This window comes from Mizuhopecten yessoensis, unplaced genomic scaffold (genome assembly GCF_002113885.1).
Source record: "Mizuhopecten yessoensis strain PY_sf001 unplaced genomic scaffold, ASM211388v2 scaffold7715, whole genome shotgun sequence".
Lineage (NCBI taxonomy): Eukaryota > Metazoa > Mollusca > Bivalvia > Pectinida > Pectinidae > Mizuhopecten > Mizuhopecten yessoensis.
In genome coordinates this window covers 62023-78242 of record NW_018407186.1, presented here as the reverse complement: position 1 = coordinate 78242, position 16220 = coordinate 62023, and the positions used below count along the sequence as shown (strand labels likewise).

Here is a 16220-nt window from a genome sequence, read left to right as displayed (position 1 = left end):
CGATGCAGGCCCTGTGGGCCTCTTGTTTATGGAGTGATATTATGGCCTTTTATTGAAGAATCCAGACATCTCCTTGTTAAACTACAAGGCCAATTTTAAGGAAAGTTTACGGATATATGTTAACCACCGACTGAAGCTATGTATCCAAATAGTATTTTTTCATTCCAACCCATTTTAGCTCACCGGGTCCGAAGGACCAAGGTGAGCTAATGCCATACCACGGCGTCCGGCGTCCGTCCGTCCGTCAACAATTTCTTTAAACGACTTCTTCTTCTTAACCACTGATTGGAAGCATCCCTAGGTGGTGGGGAATCAAAATTGTACAAATGGGGGGTCTGCCCAGGGGGCTGAGGAGCGGGGCCAAAAGGGGGCAATTTGGCTATATTGCTTTAAGCGACTTCTTCTCTTGAACTAAGAGATGGATATCAAACATATTTGACTGGAAACAGTTGAGATCCCCACCCTATAACCATATATACAATTGCTGAGTATAAAGAGATGAATGCACATATGCTTCCGGGATGGCTTTGGGGACTGCCCTGGCAGTGAGCCTTGGAGACTTAACCCCTTGGAGACTTCGAAAAGGTTAAGATCCCCACCCCAAAACTATATATACAATTGTTGGGCATAAAGAGATGAATGCAGTCATGATATTAGAATTGACCCCAGGGTCTGCCCCACCCTTGCAGACTTAACCCAAGGGTCATAACTTTGAAACGGTTGTGATCCCCACCCCAAAACTATGTGTACAATTGTTGGGCATAAAGAGACGAAAGCAGTCATGATATTAGAATTAACCAAAAGATCCAGGGTGATGTTATTTGGTCAGAACCATACTTGGATGAAGGGCTACCAGCTTATTCATTAAGTGAATGGCCTTTACCCATGTTCAAGGGTACAGGCCAGGGATCAAATATGTTGAAATGTCTTCTGAATAACCAAAAGGCCCAGGGTTTTGATAATCAGCTAGTATAATGCAGGGAAGAAGTGCTACCAAGGTTGTTCAAAAGAATGACCTTGACTCATATTCAAGGTAACAGGGGTCTAATATGTTTAAAAAACAGCTTCAGAATAAACGAAATAAAAAGTGTGTTAAGCCTGCTCAGATGAAGAGAAGCAAGTTTGTTCATGTGAATGACCTTTGCGTACTTTTAAGGTCACATATGGTCAAAAGTGTTTAAACTTTAAAATGACCTCATCTTCATAAACAAAAGGCCTAGAGCAGTGATCAGCAAGTTGCATGTTCAACTAAATGACCTTTGTTAGACTTTCAAGGGCACAGGGGTCAAATGTGGTTAAATCTTTTAACACGTTCTTTTTAATTTTTTAAAAACATCTTAACAATAATAAGGTAACATTTCTTTCCTCAGGCATTGCCCTCTACCTCAAGTCATTGTGATGAGTCTAAGCTCTGCCCAGATGTGGAGACCGGAGGTCTGGAATCCTTGGTCAGAGGCTGTCCAGGGATGGTCAGATTTGAACTGGTCAATGCAGGGCTAACTAGACCAGTGATTCATCGGGGTCAAAATGGACTCATGCCAAAGTCCTGTGTGTACAAGCCATGGTCAGTATCAGTAATATAGTGTATCACTAACTGGTAATTGGCATCAAATGGTGTTTATTATGTATCGCTTCTACCGCGCTCAATAGTTTCTGTATCACTACATAGTCTGTAGTTAATATTTAACCCCTTCACTCATATGTAACTTACTGGTAAGTAAACCCTACCATGCATTTACCTGAATGAGTTGATTATGGTCTGCATTGGTGAAAGGGTTAAATACATCTACTATTAGTTTATATATAAAGTAAACATGGTATTAGTTTATATATAAAGTTACCGGGCTATTAGTTAATATATAAAGTATACAAGCTATTAGTTTATATATAAAGTAAAAGTGGTATTAGTTTATATATAAAGTTACCGGGTTATTAGTTTATATATAAAGTATACAAGCTATTAGTTTATATATAAAGTAAAAGTGGTGTTAGTATATATATAAAGTAAACAAGCTATTAGTTTATATATAAAGTAAACCTGGTATTAGTTTATATATAAAGTTACCAGGCTATTAGTTTATATATAAAGTAAACCTGCTATTAGTTTATATATAAAGTAAACATGGTATTAGTTTATATATAAAGTTACTGGGCTATTAGTTTATATATAAAGTAAACAGGCTATTAGTTTATATATAAAGTAAACAAGCTATTAGTTTATATATAAAGTAAACAGGCTATTAGTTTATATATAAAGTCACCGGGCTATTAGTTTATATATAAAGTAATCAAGCTATTAGTTTATATATAAAGTAAACATTTTGTAAGAACATTTTGTTTATTTTTTTGCTTTTCCCCATGTTAAAATCTATTTAATCTGTGACTTTGACACAAAACTACCTGATCCATCTAGCACACATTTTGTTCGGTCTCTCTGACGGTTGTTAACACTCAACAACCGAATGATTTATAATTAATAATGTTCTTATTTTATAGTTCTGAATCAACAGCTCTCAATGACCAGCGACTGTTCTGTATCGGCAAGTGGAAACACCTTAAATACCTCCAGCTAGCTGGCCTTCCAGGTGAGCTTCCTTTGAAATGTAGTGTGCTACTGGCTGGTATATATGGACATCATTGTCTTTTGACATGTACAGTTCCTGTGGGAAAGAGGACTAATACGCTTCACTGTACTCTGTATTCCTCTCATACTAGACCTCAGCATTCTTCCATCCAGACCAACAAGGGAAATATAAGTTGGAAAAGTTTGATTCGTAATTGTGTATAAATAAACAATGTTTATATTTTGTATATTTATGTTATAGTGTAAAGGATTTGGTTACTATCTTTCTGTCTGTCAACCAGGCTTAGCTTTGTAGCTTATATATGTCCTTGTTTACACTTTCCATTCTCAAATGGTTTTACAGGTATCATGACTGGATCATGTCTGGTTGCCATAGCGACAGGCTGCCATTTTTTAGAGCAGCTCCACATTGCATACTTAGGACTGATGGGACACCCAAACTTTGCCCGCCAACTTTGCCAAGCCCTGCCAGAGTTTAAAGCTCTCAAAGATCTCAGGTACACCTTTCCTTTACAGTAGAGCCCCCGTAAAATGGCCTCTGTTTAATTGGTTCGGGGTATTTGTGATGGGGTATACATTTTCTTAGTCCAGCATCTAGGTTCTGCAACAGATTTGTCTGTTTGTGACTATAGTAATTTTGTTTATATAAATGGTCCTTTCTGCTTCATTCTGAAAGGTCTACATTGTTTATCATTTTTTAGATAGATAAACAACAAATGCTGAAGATGTCAAAACAGAATCCAAAAACTTAAAATTTATTCAAAAAGGTGCGCAAATATCTCTTACAAAATGGGCTGATAATGCTTGAAAAGAACATACCCCCGTCTATATAAGCTCGACAGGTAATATATAAATGTGAGTTTGTATCAATAGAGAGCTTAAATTTGTTTAAAAGTTCCATCTTATAGTCAGGTTAAAGTTGTGCCTTGATTTACATGTAGACAGCTGCATGAGTAAATAGTGAGAAAGGTGATCAGCCACAGAGTTAAACATAACTACGAAATATTGATTGTCAGAATCCGACAAGTGGAGTTACATAGCCAACTGTTAGCATTTGTGTTGATAGGGGAAATGAAGATTGAATCATTGCATGTGCCTAATTAGATATGAACAGTTAGGAAGTATATGTTTAGGAATAGTTATGGTTTGTTAAAAGTACTTTGGGAAGAATCTCATAGTGAGTCGAGTTTAAGAGTTGGAAGCCATGCATGAGCCTTGAGAGACGGGGGACGGGGAGGCCCGAGTAGATTTGTGTGTGTGTGTGTGTTTGTGTGTGTGTGCATGGCAGTTAGAACAGGGTGTTTGATCAGGGATCAATCTACAGTCTGTAGGTTTTAGGGGAATCTTACCTTTTTTCATATTTGGGGGAAACTAAAATTTTAATACAAGGCTCTAGCGTCATGAAGGTAAAAGATAAATGTTTTGTCCGACATACATGTGTGCAGTATATTTCAATTTATAAGCAATTTTACGCATAAAGTTGTAGAATTTTTGTTTAAATCATGCGAAGAAAATGTATATATGCCGTATTATTTATTTTAACTGTTGAACTTTAAAGAAAAAAAATAGGGGAATTTTTAAGCACATAGGGGGAGTTTCAAAGAACAGTGGAATTTTCTTCTGTATGGGAAACTACCCATAAACGGTAGTATTAAGAAAAGATATGTACTAGATGTGGGAGAGACACCCAGCTGTGGGATGGGGATAAGGTCTCTTGTTATTGTGGCCACATTGTATTAGTATTAAGTATTATCACATACCTGTTAAATTTTCTTATAGTAATACAAGCAATTTTTGGACCATGAAATACAACATTCTGTATTGCGCATGTGCAATACAGATTGGTATATTTACCTACTAGACGGAAGTACTTTTTATGGGAACCCCCTTGTCATGGCAAACTGAAAAGTTCCTGGTATTTGCAAAAAATATCAAAGTTTATAAAATCTTCGTATCGATCTCTACCAAATACGGAAGGTATGTGATAAAAGCAAGACCACACACTTGTGTTTTTCTAACGAGTCAGAAAGCGGACGTATATATTCACGAGTGCGTGGAGCATGTGTATTAAGTAGACCTTAAGTCTGCAATGTGATGTTATTTAGTACTTTATGTACAGTTGTGCGTCCGCACAATGCACCAAAAATAGCGTGCACACATCGTGCAACATCCTTCACATACTGTCAGCACATTGTTCACACATAGGACGCACAACTGTGCGATTTAACAATCGTTCTCCCCATTGTGCTCTTCTCTCTAGGTAGATAACAATTTGATGAGTGACTGGAGTTTTACCTGGTGCCCTGTGCCTGATATAGAAAGCTGATGTATGATACCGTATTACTGTTATGAAAACACAACTGGATGTGTGTAATTGTTACAGGGTAGAGCATGGTTACCAGTGTGATTATGTGTGGGATTGGTACAGGGTAGAGCATGGTTACCAGTCTGATTATGTGTGGGATTGTTACAGGGTATAGCATAGTTACCGGTCTGATTATGTGTGTGATTGTTACAGGGTAGAGCATGGTTACCAGTGAGATTATGTGTGTGATTGTTACAGGGTAGAGCATGGTTACCAGTATGATTATGTGTGTGATTGTTACAGGGTATAGCATATAGTTACCGGTCTGATTATGTGTGTGATTGTTACAGGGTAGAGCATGGTTACCAGTGAGATTATGTGTGTGATTGTTACAGGGTAGAGCATGGTTATCAGTATGATTATGTGTGTGATTGTTACAGGGTATAGCATATAGTTACCGGTCTGATTATGTGTGTGATTGTTACAGGGTAGAGCATGGTTACCAGTGAGATTATGTGTGTGATTGTTACAGGGTAGAGCATGGTTACCAGTATGATTATGTGTGTGATTGTTACAGGGTAGAGCATGGTTACCAGTGTGATTATGTGTGTGATTGTTACAGGGTAGAGCATGGTTACCAGTGTGATTATGTGTGTGATTGTTACAGGGTAGAGCATGGTTACCAGTGTGATTATGTGTGTGATTGTTACAGGGTAGAGCATGGTTACCAGTGTGATTATGTGTGTGATTGTTACAGGGTAGAGCATGGTTACCAGTGTGATTATGTGTGTGATTGTTACAGGGTAGAGCATGGTTACCAGTGTGATTATGTGTGTGATTGTTACAGGGTAGAGCATGGTTACCAGTGTGATTATGTGTGTGATTGTTACAGGGTAGAGCATGGTTACCAGTGTGATTATGTGTGTGATTGTTACAGGGTAGAGCATGGTTACCAGTGTGATTATGTGTGTGATTGTTACAGGGTAGAGCATGGTTACCAGTGTGATTATGTGTGTGATTGTTACAGGGTAGAGCATGGTTACCAGTGTGATTATGTGTGTGATTGTTACAGGGTAGAGCATGGTTACCAGTGTGATTATGTGTGTGATTGTTACAGGGTAGAGCATGGTTACCAGTGTGATTATGTGTGTGATTGTTACAGGGTAGAGCATGGTTACCAGTGTGATTATGTGTGTGATTGTTACAGGGTAGAGCATGGTTACCAGTGTGATTATGTGTGTGATTGTTACAGGGTAGAGCATGGTTACCAGTGTGATTATGTGTGTGATTGTTACAGGGTAGAGCATGGTTACCAGTGTGATTATGTGTGTGATTGTTACAGGGTAGAGCATGGTTACCAGTGTGATTATGTGTGTGATTGTTACAGGGTAGAGCATGGTTACCAGTGTGATTATGTGTGTGATTGTTACAGGGTAGAGCATGGTTACCAGTGTGATTATGTGTGTGATTGTTACAGGGTAGAGCATGGTTACCAGTGTGATTATGTGTGTGATTGTTACAGGGTAGAGCATGGTTACCAGTGTGATTATGTGTGTGATTGTTACAGGGTAGAGCATGGTTACCAGTGTGATTATGTGTGTGATTGTTACAGGGTAGAGCATGGTTACCAGTGTGATTATGTGTGTGATTGTTACAGGGTAGAGCATGGTTACCAGTGTGATTATGTGTGTGATTGTTACAGGGTAGAGCATGGTTACCAGTGTGATTATGTGTGTGATTGTTACAGGGTAGAGCATGGTTACCAGTGTGATTATGTGTGTGATTGTTACAGGGTAGAGCATGGTTACCAGTGTGATTATGTGTGTGATTGTTACAGGGTAGAGCATGGTTACCAGTGTGATTATGTGTGTGATTGTTACAGGGTAGAGCATGGTTACCAGTGTGATTATGTGTGTGATTGTTACAGGGTAGAGCATGGTTACCAGTGTGATTATGTGTGTGATTGTTACAGGGTAGAGCATGGTTACCAGTGTGATTATGTGTGTGATTGTTACAGGGTAGAGCATGGTTACCAGTGTGATTATGTGTGTGATTGTTACAGGGTAGAGCATGGTTACCAGTGTGATTATGTGTGTGATTGTTACAGGGTAGAGCATGGTTACCAGTGTGATTATGTGTGTGATTGTTACAGGGTAGAGCATGGTTACCAGTGTGATTATGTGTGTGATTGTTACAGGGTAGAGCATGGTTACCAGTGTGATTATGTGTGTGATTGTTACAGGGTAGAGCATGGTTACCAGTGTGATTATGTGTGTGATTGTTACAGGGTAGAGCATGGTTACCAGTGTGATTATGTGTGTGATTGTTACAGGGTAGAGCATGGTTACCAGTGTGATTATGTGTGTGATTGTTACAGGGTAGAGCATGGTTACCAGTGTGATTATGTGTGTGATTGTTACAGGGTAGAGCATGGTTACCAGTGTGATTATGTGTGTGATTGTTACAGGGTAGAGCATGGTTACCAGTGTGATTATGTGTGTGATTGTTACAGGGTAGAGCATGGTTACCAGTGTGATTATGTGTGTGATTGTTACAGGGTAGAGCATGGTTACCAGTGTGATTATGTGTGTGATTGTTACAGGGTAGAGCATGGTTACCAGTGTGATTATGTGTGTGATTGTTACAGGGTAGAGCATGGTTACCAGTGTGATTATGTGTGTGATTGTTACAGGGTAGAGCATGGTTACCAGTGTGATTATGTGTGTGATTGTTACAGGGTAGAGCATGGTTACCAGTGTGATTATGTGTGTGATTGTTACAGGGTAGAGCATGGTTACCAGTGTGATTATGTGTGTGATTGTTACAGGGTAGAGCATGGTTACCAGTGTGATTATGTGTGTGATTGTTACAGGGTAGAGCATGGTTACCAGTGTGATTATGTGTGTGATTGTTACAGGGTAGAGCATGGTTACCAGTGTGATTATGTGTGTGATTGTTACAGGGTAGAGCATGGTTACCAGTGTGATTATGTGTGTGATTGTTACAGGGTAGAGCATGGTTACCAGTGTGATTATGTGTGTGATTGTTACAGGGTAGAGCATGGTTACCAGTGTGATTATGTGTGTGATTGTTACAGGGTAGAGCATGGTTACCAGTGTGATTATGTGTGTGATTGTTACAGGGTAGAGCATGGTTACCAGTGTGATTATGTGTGTGATTGTTACAGGGTAGAGCATGGTTACCAGTGTGATTATGTGTGTGATTGTTACAGGGTAGAGCATGGTTACCAGTGTGATTATGTGTGTGATTGTTACAGGGTAGAGCATGGTTACCAGTGTGATTATGTGTGTGATTGTTACAGGGTAGAGCATGGTTACCAGTGTGATTATGTGTGTGATTGTTACAGGGTAGAGCATGGTTACCAGTGTGATTATGTGTGTGATTGTTACAGGGTAGAGCATGGTTACCAGTGTGATTATGTGTGTGATTGTTACAGGGTAGAGCATGGTTACCAGTGTGATTATGTGTGTGATTGTTACAGGGTAGAGCATGGTTACCAGTGTGATTATGTGTGTGATTGTTACAGGGTAGAGCATGGTTACCAGTGTGATTATGTGTGTGATTGTTACAGGGTAGAGCATGGTTACCAGTGTGATTATGTGTGTGATTGTTACAGGGTAGAGCATGGTTACCAGTGTGATTATGTGTGTGATTGTTACAGGGTAGAGCATGGTTACCAGTGTGATTATGTGTGTGATTGTTACAGGGTAGAGCATGGTTACCAGTGTGATTATGTGTGTGATTGTTACAGGGTAGAGCATGGTTACCAGTGTGATTATGTGTGTGATTGTTACAGGGTAGAGCATGGTTACCAGTGTGATTATGTGTGTGATTGTTACAGGGTAGAGCATGGTTACCAGTGTGATTATGTGTGTGATTGTTACAGGGTAGAGCATGGTTACCAGTGTGATTATGTGTGTGATTGTTACAGGGTAGAGCATGGTTACCAGTGTGATTATGTGTGTGATTGTTACAGGGTAGAGCATGGTTACCAGTGTGATTATGTGTGTGATTGTTACAGGGTAGAGCATGGTTACCAGTGTGATTATGTGTGTGATTTTTATACAGGGTAGAGCATGGTTACCAGTGTGATTATGTGTGTGATTGTTACAGGGTAGAGCATGGTTACCAGTGTGATTGTTACAGGGTAGAGCATGGTTCCCAGTGTGATTATGTGTGTGATTTTTATACAGGGTAGAGCATGGTTACCAGTGTGATTGTTACAGGGGAGAGCATGGTTACCAGTGTGATTGTTACAGGGGAGAGCATGGTTACCAGTGTGATTGTTACAGGGTAGAGCATGGTTACCAGTGCGATTGTTACAGGGTAGAGCATGGTTACCAGTCTGATTATGTGTGGAATTGTTACAGGGTAGAGCATGGTTACCAGTGTGTTAATGTGTGTGATTGTTACAGGGTAGAACATAGTTACCAGTGTGATTATGTGTGTGATTGTTACCGGTAGAGCATGGTTACCAGTCTGATTATGTGGGGGATTGTTACAGGGTAGAGCATGGTTACCAGTGCGATTGTTACAGGGTAGAGCATGGTTACCAGTGCGATTGTTACAGGGTAGAGCATGGTTACCAGTGTGTTAATGTGTGTGATTGTTACAGGGTAGAACATAGTTATAGTGTGATTATGTGTGTGATTGTTACAGGGTATAGCATGGTTAACAGTGTGATTATGTGTGTGATTGTTACAGGGGAGAGCATGGTTACCAGTGTGATTATGTGTGGGATTGTTACAGGGTAGAACATAGTTACCAGTGTGATTATGTGTGGGATTGTTACAGGGTAGAGCATGGTTACCAGTCTGATTATGTGTGTGATTGTTACAGGGTAGAGCATGGTTACCAGTGTGTTAATGTGTGTGATTGTTACAGGGTAGAACATAGTTATAGTGTGATTATGTGTGTGATTGTTACAGGGTAGAGCATGGTTACCAGTTTGATTATGTGTGTGATTGTTACATGGTAGAGCATGGTTACCAGTCTGATTATTTGTGGGATTGTTACAGGGTAGAGCATGGTTACCAGTCTGTGGACTCCCACTTCTGTAAGGCAGCCCAGTCCTGTAAGACACTACAGCGTGTGTGTGTTATGTCCTGGGGAGGAACAATCGACTCTGCCTCTGTTATATCCCTCATTGCCAATGTAAGTATGCTGATATCTGTGGGCAGCATTTTTCTTGAAAACAATATCATTCTTCTCATCATAAGAATGACCATTTTTAGGTCACCTGAGCTTTAGCTCAAGTGACCTATTGCTATCCGTCTTCGTCCTGCGTCGTGCATCGTCCGTTAACATTTTACATTTTCAACTTTAGCTGAAATACTGGCAAAGGGATTTCATAAATATTTCACGGGAAGGTTACTGACATCTCCCTGACCAAGTGTTGTTATATTTCGGGTCGATCAGAAATCCAATATGGCCGCCACGACCTCCATTTTGAAAAACTATTTCAAACTCAAAGTCAAGTTCTGCTGGGCCGATTGAACTGAAACTTTGGTAGGAATGATCATTTTTCGGGTCGATCAGAAATCCAATATGGCCGCCATATTGAATTTCTGATAGACCCGCAAAATAACATAACAACACTTTGTTATGGCCGCCATTTTGAAAAACTATTTCAAAGTTAAAGTAAATTTCTGCTAGGCCGATTGAACCTAAACTTTGTAGGAATGATTGACTCATGGTCCTGCCAAAGTGTTGTTATGTTATTTTGCTGGTCTATCAGAAATACAATTTGGCTGCCATGGCCGCTATTTTGAAAATACCTATTTCAAACTTAAAAACAAGTTCTAATAGGCCGATCTAACTGAAAATCAGTCTAGGAAAGATCAGCTCATGGTCCTGACAAACTTAAGTTAACGTTATACTTAACAATTTTTTACTCAAATTGGTACATATTTCAACAACAAAAATAAATACTGTAGGACTCAGGTGACCGTTAAGGCCCATGGGTCTCTTGTATATATTTCCCTGCAGAATCCCATTGTATTAAATTGTTTTATAATTAATGATAGGTGAAGTCGAATTTTCAAATTCACTGCTTTTGAAAAAAATATGTATAAGCTAATGGGTTTTTGGGTATCTAATTTGAATGTGATCTTTTTGAATCCAGGACATATTTATGTTTCTGTTTTAATTATTAAGTAAATGATGGTGGATGTTCAGAATCAGGTTAATCACACTGGTATGAATAATAAATGCTAAGTTTATTTTGAACACAAACAGTAATTGAAGACTAATTTTGCGAGCTTTCAAAACCTTCTGTTTTCTTTGTCAAGCATTGAGTGCAAATGACCGGTGTCTTGATTCTTGGTAATTGCTGAAAAGACTCGCCAAGCCACACTGTGCTATTCTAACATCCACTGATTAGGTATGGGTAAATACTCATTCCTCTGCCTGCCTCCAGTGTTAGATTACTATTTGGACTAAATGTCTTTTAATTTTCTGACATCTAGCTTTATTGACTCGGCACAAAAGTTATCAAAAACTTCAAAATAGGTTTTCAATTATTGTCTGAGTTCAAAACAAACTTAGTATCTATGATGGTGGATACATTAAGCAAACTTTCAGTCAGATGAACACTACAGGCCCATGAGATCTCTTGTTTTTCTGGAAGATGAGTGATTTATTGGATGTAGATATTTACTGTTAGTTAAATGTATGTATCCTCATAGTGCTAATTGATATCTCCTGGTCTCTTTATTTCCAATGGGTTTTTCCAGAATGTTTTTTTTTGTGCCTTATAATGTGAATATCCTGATGGTATTGTTTATCTTGTCAGTGCCCCTCCCTTGTCGCTCTGCAGCTGTTCACTGATGCCAATAGGACACAATGTCGGCGACTCCAGAAAGCTGTAGAAGACAGGTAGATTCTACTTCACTTTGCTCCTCTAAAATTATGATGTTTCTCGGGTACATATACCAAGATCAAAAGTCATGCAAGAAAAGCAGAAAATGTATAATATACTAGCGGAAAAAGGAAACTGTGCATGCAGAGAATTGTTATAGAACATGTATTACCAACTGTATATACATGAAAATTCACACACATGACCGAGTATGACACATACACACTATCCGTGTGTCGTTGACAGTTTTTCCCGTGCAGTTTGTTCTCTATAGGCGTTGACCAGTTTGCACGTTTTTCTCGTCCAGCCATCCAATTCGACAATGAAAGTTTATTTTTCAACTGTTGGGTCACTCTGTTGAGACCAGTGAACAGTAAAAACAGCATTATAACATAATAATTTGTGATTAATGCTATGCCAAGGCTCAATGAAAATGACCACCTCCGGATTATTGGTATGCTTCAAGCAGCATGTTTGACTGCACGGACAATCCTGGGTTGCTACCAATAAGCCCGAGAACTGTACAGAACCAATTGCGTGAACGAGCTTTCCGTCCGTGACGTCCTGCAATCCACCCAGTTCTTCTGCCACATCATCGTGTAACACGTCTGGACTGGTGCAGGAGGCATCTGTGATTTACTCGACGGGATTGGGCAGGCATTTTGTTTACAGACGAGTCGCGAGTCCACCTGGATAATAGTGACGGCCGTTCCAGAGTGTATCCTCGCGTTGGAGAATGTTTCTTTCCACTCGTGCAAGGGCAGCAACGTCGCATTACGCTACAGCAGGACAACGCCAGGCCACACACAGCTCGTGTCACTATGGACTTTCTGGTCCAGCAGAACGTTGATGTGTTGCCCTGGCCTGCTGTATCCCCCGATCTGTCGCCCATTGAACGCGTGGACATACGAGGTATTAACTTTGTGAACTCAGTATTGACCCCTGCTGTGTTTATGTTACTCCTGAGCGGAACTTATTGATTTCATAAGGTGGAAAATGAAATGCAACTGTCAATAAATAACAAATAAATTGTCCCTGAAAACCTTGTTGTTCTACGTCATACACATTTATTTTATAACACATTTTAGGCATGCACCGTTTCTTTTTTCCGCTAGTTTATATACTTGAAACATGGCTTATTTTACTGAATGGTAATTTCAAATTCACAATTCCACTCACCCACGCATTCCTTGTTGGGCACAATGTCTGATTCTAATGCAAACTTATTGTGTGTGAAGTCATTGTTAAATGGGAGGGGGTGTTAAATAGAAATACACTAGTTGTACATTTCTACAGAAGATATGGTATGTGAATTGACAGGTTTGGTTCAGTGCGTCCTGCCCTGAGGGTGTCCATCTGGCCTCTGTTTGACACAGACACACCAAGTTTGATGAACAACATTCCTACAAAACATCTTGAGGAACTCACCATTTTCAGCTCCAGAGTCAGTGACAGACCACCAAATTGGAAGTGGTGACCTGTTACCTTTTACAAGATCAAAGAGGTTGCATCCAGGAAGCAATAATCTTTCAAAGATTATCCATAGAAGCAATAGCCTCGCCAGTAGAAAAGGCTGACTTTTGAGTACAAATGTAAAGGTATTTCAGACCATGATCACAAGGGTCTAAGTCTGTGACCGGGCCACTCATACAGAGGTGACTTACAGACAAAGTCAAACTCAGACTAACAATAAATATTCTTAATCTAAATTAAATGGAAGTGATCAATACCTTTTTTGAAAGTGTGAACTCTGACCTATGGTGTCAAACTCTAACCTGAAGCACTAGTTTTCATTATGTGGCCAGAATTTAGTCTTCAAAATCCCATAGTTTCACTTGATAGGTATCAGCACAGCAATTGGTCAGTTTTTGATGTCTAAAACCAATCATATTGCTAACCTTTCAATCTTGTCATGACATATTTCAATAGTGAAGAGAATACCGTAAATGGATTTTGAAGATGAAATTTTGCTGTCAGAGAAATTATGACTGAATGAATGTATAATGCTTTTTTTGAATGAAAAGTAAGAAAGGGATTGAGGGTGGGTTGTGTTATTGCCTATGGCATTAATTATGTAATGTCATAAACACTATAAAAGTAGTATTATGCAGAGAACTTGGGCTCTAAGCAATACTGAAATGTTTCCTTCTTCATAAAAACTTGTAGAAAGTCCTGTCTATATCCAACAATTTAAGGATATCCCAAATCATTTACGCCGAGTAGACTGGAACAAGAGGCGTAAGGTATCTTGTTCAAAGATACAATGTAGCGCTGTGACGTGACTCGAACCCGCAACCCTTTGGTATCAAGCCCGGCGTCCTACCACTAGACTACTTTGCCTCCTTAATGCACATAATCATATCCAAAATGTGTTGTACACGTGTCAATTTAGATTGTTTATTGAGAAAAAACTGAATCACCATTTTTAAATTAGATATATGTACATGTATTTACCCATATATAGATAAACCTATTGATCTAACTAAAATATGGTAGCATACCTTAAAATCAAGTATGTAACAGCTCAAAAAAGAAACAGTTTTTAGCTCACCTGGTCCAACGGGCCAGGTGAGCTTATGGCATGGTGCTGCGTCTATCGTCTGTCTTCCGCCCGGCGTTAATCTTTTACTTTAAACAACTTCTTTTGAATAACCAAGAGGCCCAGTATTACGATATTTGGCCAGTAGCATGCTGGGATGAAGGGCTACCAAGTCTGTTCAAATGAATGACCTTTGCCCATTTTCAAGGTCACATGGGTCAAATGTGTTGAAATATTTAAACGACTTCTTCTGTATAGCCAAAAGGTCCAGAGTGATAATGTTTGGCCAGAAAGATGTTGGCATGAAGGGCTACCAAGTTTGTTTAAATGAATGACCTTCATCCATATTAAAGGTCACAGGGGTCAATTGTCTTGAAAACCTTTTAAAAAAACCTTCTGTATAACCAAAAGGTCCAGGGTGATGAAATTTGGCCAGAAGGATGTTGGCATGAAAGGCTCCCAAGGTTGTTCAAACAAATGACCTTCACTCATATTCAAGGTCACAGGGATCAATTGCCTTAAAAACCTTTTAACGACTTCTTTTGTATGACCAAAAAGGTCCAGGGTGATGATATTTGTCCAAAAGGATGCTGGCATGAAGGGCTACAAAGTTTGTTTGAAGGAATGACCTTTGCCCATATTCATGGTCACATGGGTCCAATATGTTGAAATCTTTCAACGACTTCTTCTGAATAACTAAAACATACAGGGTGATTGCTTGTTGATGTGAATGACCTTGACACACTTTCATAGTGCATAAATCTTTAAAAGTCCTCTTCTCACTAAACAAAAGATATAAGGTTGTGTTATTTGGCAAGTTGCATTCTGGGAAGAATGGCTATGAAGTTTGTTCAACTTAATGTCCATGTTTGACTTTCAAGGTCACGTGGGTCAAATGAGTTTTAATTGTTTAACAGGTTTGAAGTCAAGACACTTATATTTTGCCTGCAGCTTTATTTTATTCCACTTTTAAGGTTACATATGTGAGATAATACCAGGTGAGCGATGTAGGCCAATTGGGCCTCTTGTTATTGTATGTCATTCCAATATTTATATCAACGCCCACACAATGTGTGAAACCTTGACCTGCCCAGTTTTCTATGTTCCCACCGGCACTGACACTGGCACACTTTGTGAGCACACTACACATCCTGTAACGTTAAGCGATCCCACAACTGTACAACTACTGAGAATGAAAATTTGGATACAAGGATTGGCCCATTGTCTGTCCCTATCCCTGGGTTCTTATTTGCAATTATATTACTTTTATATTTCCCCATGACTCTTAAATATCTAGGTTAGTGATGCAGGTTTTCTGAACCTCTTGTTTTGATGCTAGTGATATTTCATGTAAAGTAGGGTGTTCATCAAGAAAGAAGAAACTCTATTTCAAAATGCGCACATGTCAAGACAAGACACCACCATTAGACTGTGACATAATTTATGTCACATTAAGTAACTTCTTACTTTTATGATGAAAATGAAAATTGAAAGCAGAAAATGTGAATTTGAACAATATGTTAGAAGATATCAAAGTTATTATTTTCCAACTAAAACTTTTATTTTCCATGTGTGAAAAAGTTATTATGTAATTAATTCAGGAATTAATAAAATAAAACTTCCTGTTTATTGATCAAGAACAATATTATTTTGATTATTTTGTTTACAGGGAAAAACTCCCATTTTAGTTTAAAAATAAAATAGAGAATACATTTTTGCTATAAGAAAATTTGAATTGGTAGACAAAGACTGCTTGCTTTTTGTTATTGAATGATATGTAATGTTTGCTTCAGGTCAACAGAGTGAAAGATCAGATAATGATTTAAGAAAGGTCATATGCTACGGTGTGTCTGTAAAGATAGAGAGAATATGTTACAGGAAGGTGTTTTTTTGAGATGTTTTTAATTTCTGT

The 16220-nt window shown here is 38.9% G+C and overlaps 1 protein-coding gene across 2 annotated transcripts in view; it reads left to right on the top strand.

Annotated features, from left to right (window-relative positions):
- LOC110454201 (F-box/LRR-repeat protein 18-like) overlaps positions 1–14466 on the top strand; it is a 38918-nt gene extending 24452 nt beyond the window's left edge. For both annotated transcript variants that reach the window (XM_021503579.1, XM_021503578.1), the window contains exons 5-10: positions 1371–1564; positions 2497–2585; positions 2928–3081; positions 9929–10064; positions 11704–11786; positions 13090–14466. In XM_021503579.1, the coding sequence (XP_021359254.1) occupies positions 1371–1564; positions 2497–2585; positions 2928–3081; positions 9929–10064; positions 11704–11786; positions 13090–13246 (813 nt within the window). In that variant the 3' untranslated portion in view covers positions 13247–14466. The remainder of the gene's footprint in view (positions 1–1370; positions 1565–2496; positions 2586–2927; positions 3082–9928; positions 10065–11703; positions 11787–13089) is intronic.
- The last annotated feature ends 1754 nt before the right edge of the window (positions 14467–16220 follow it).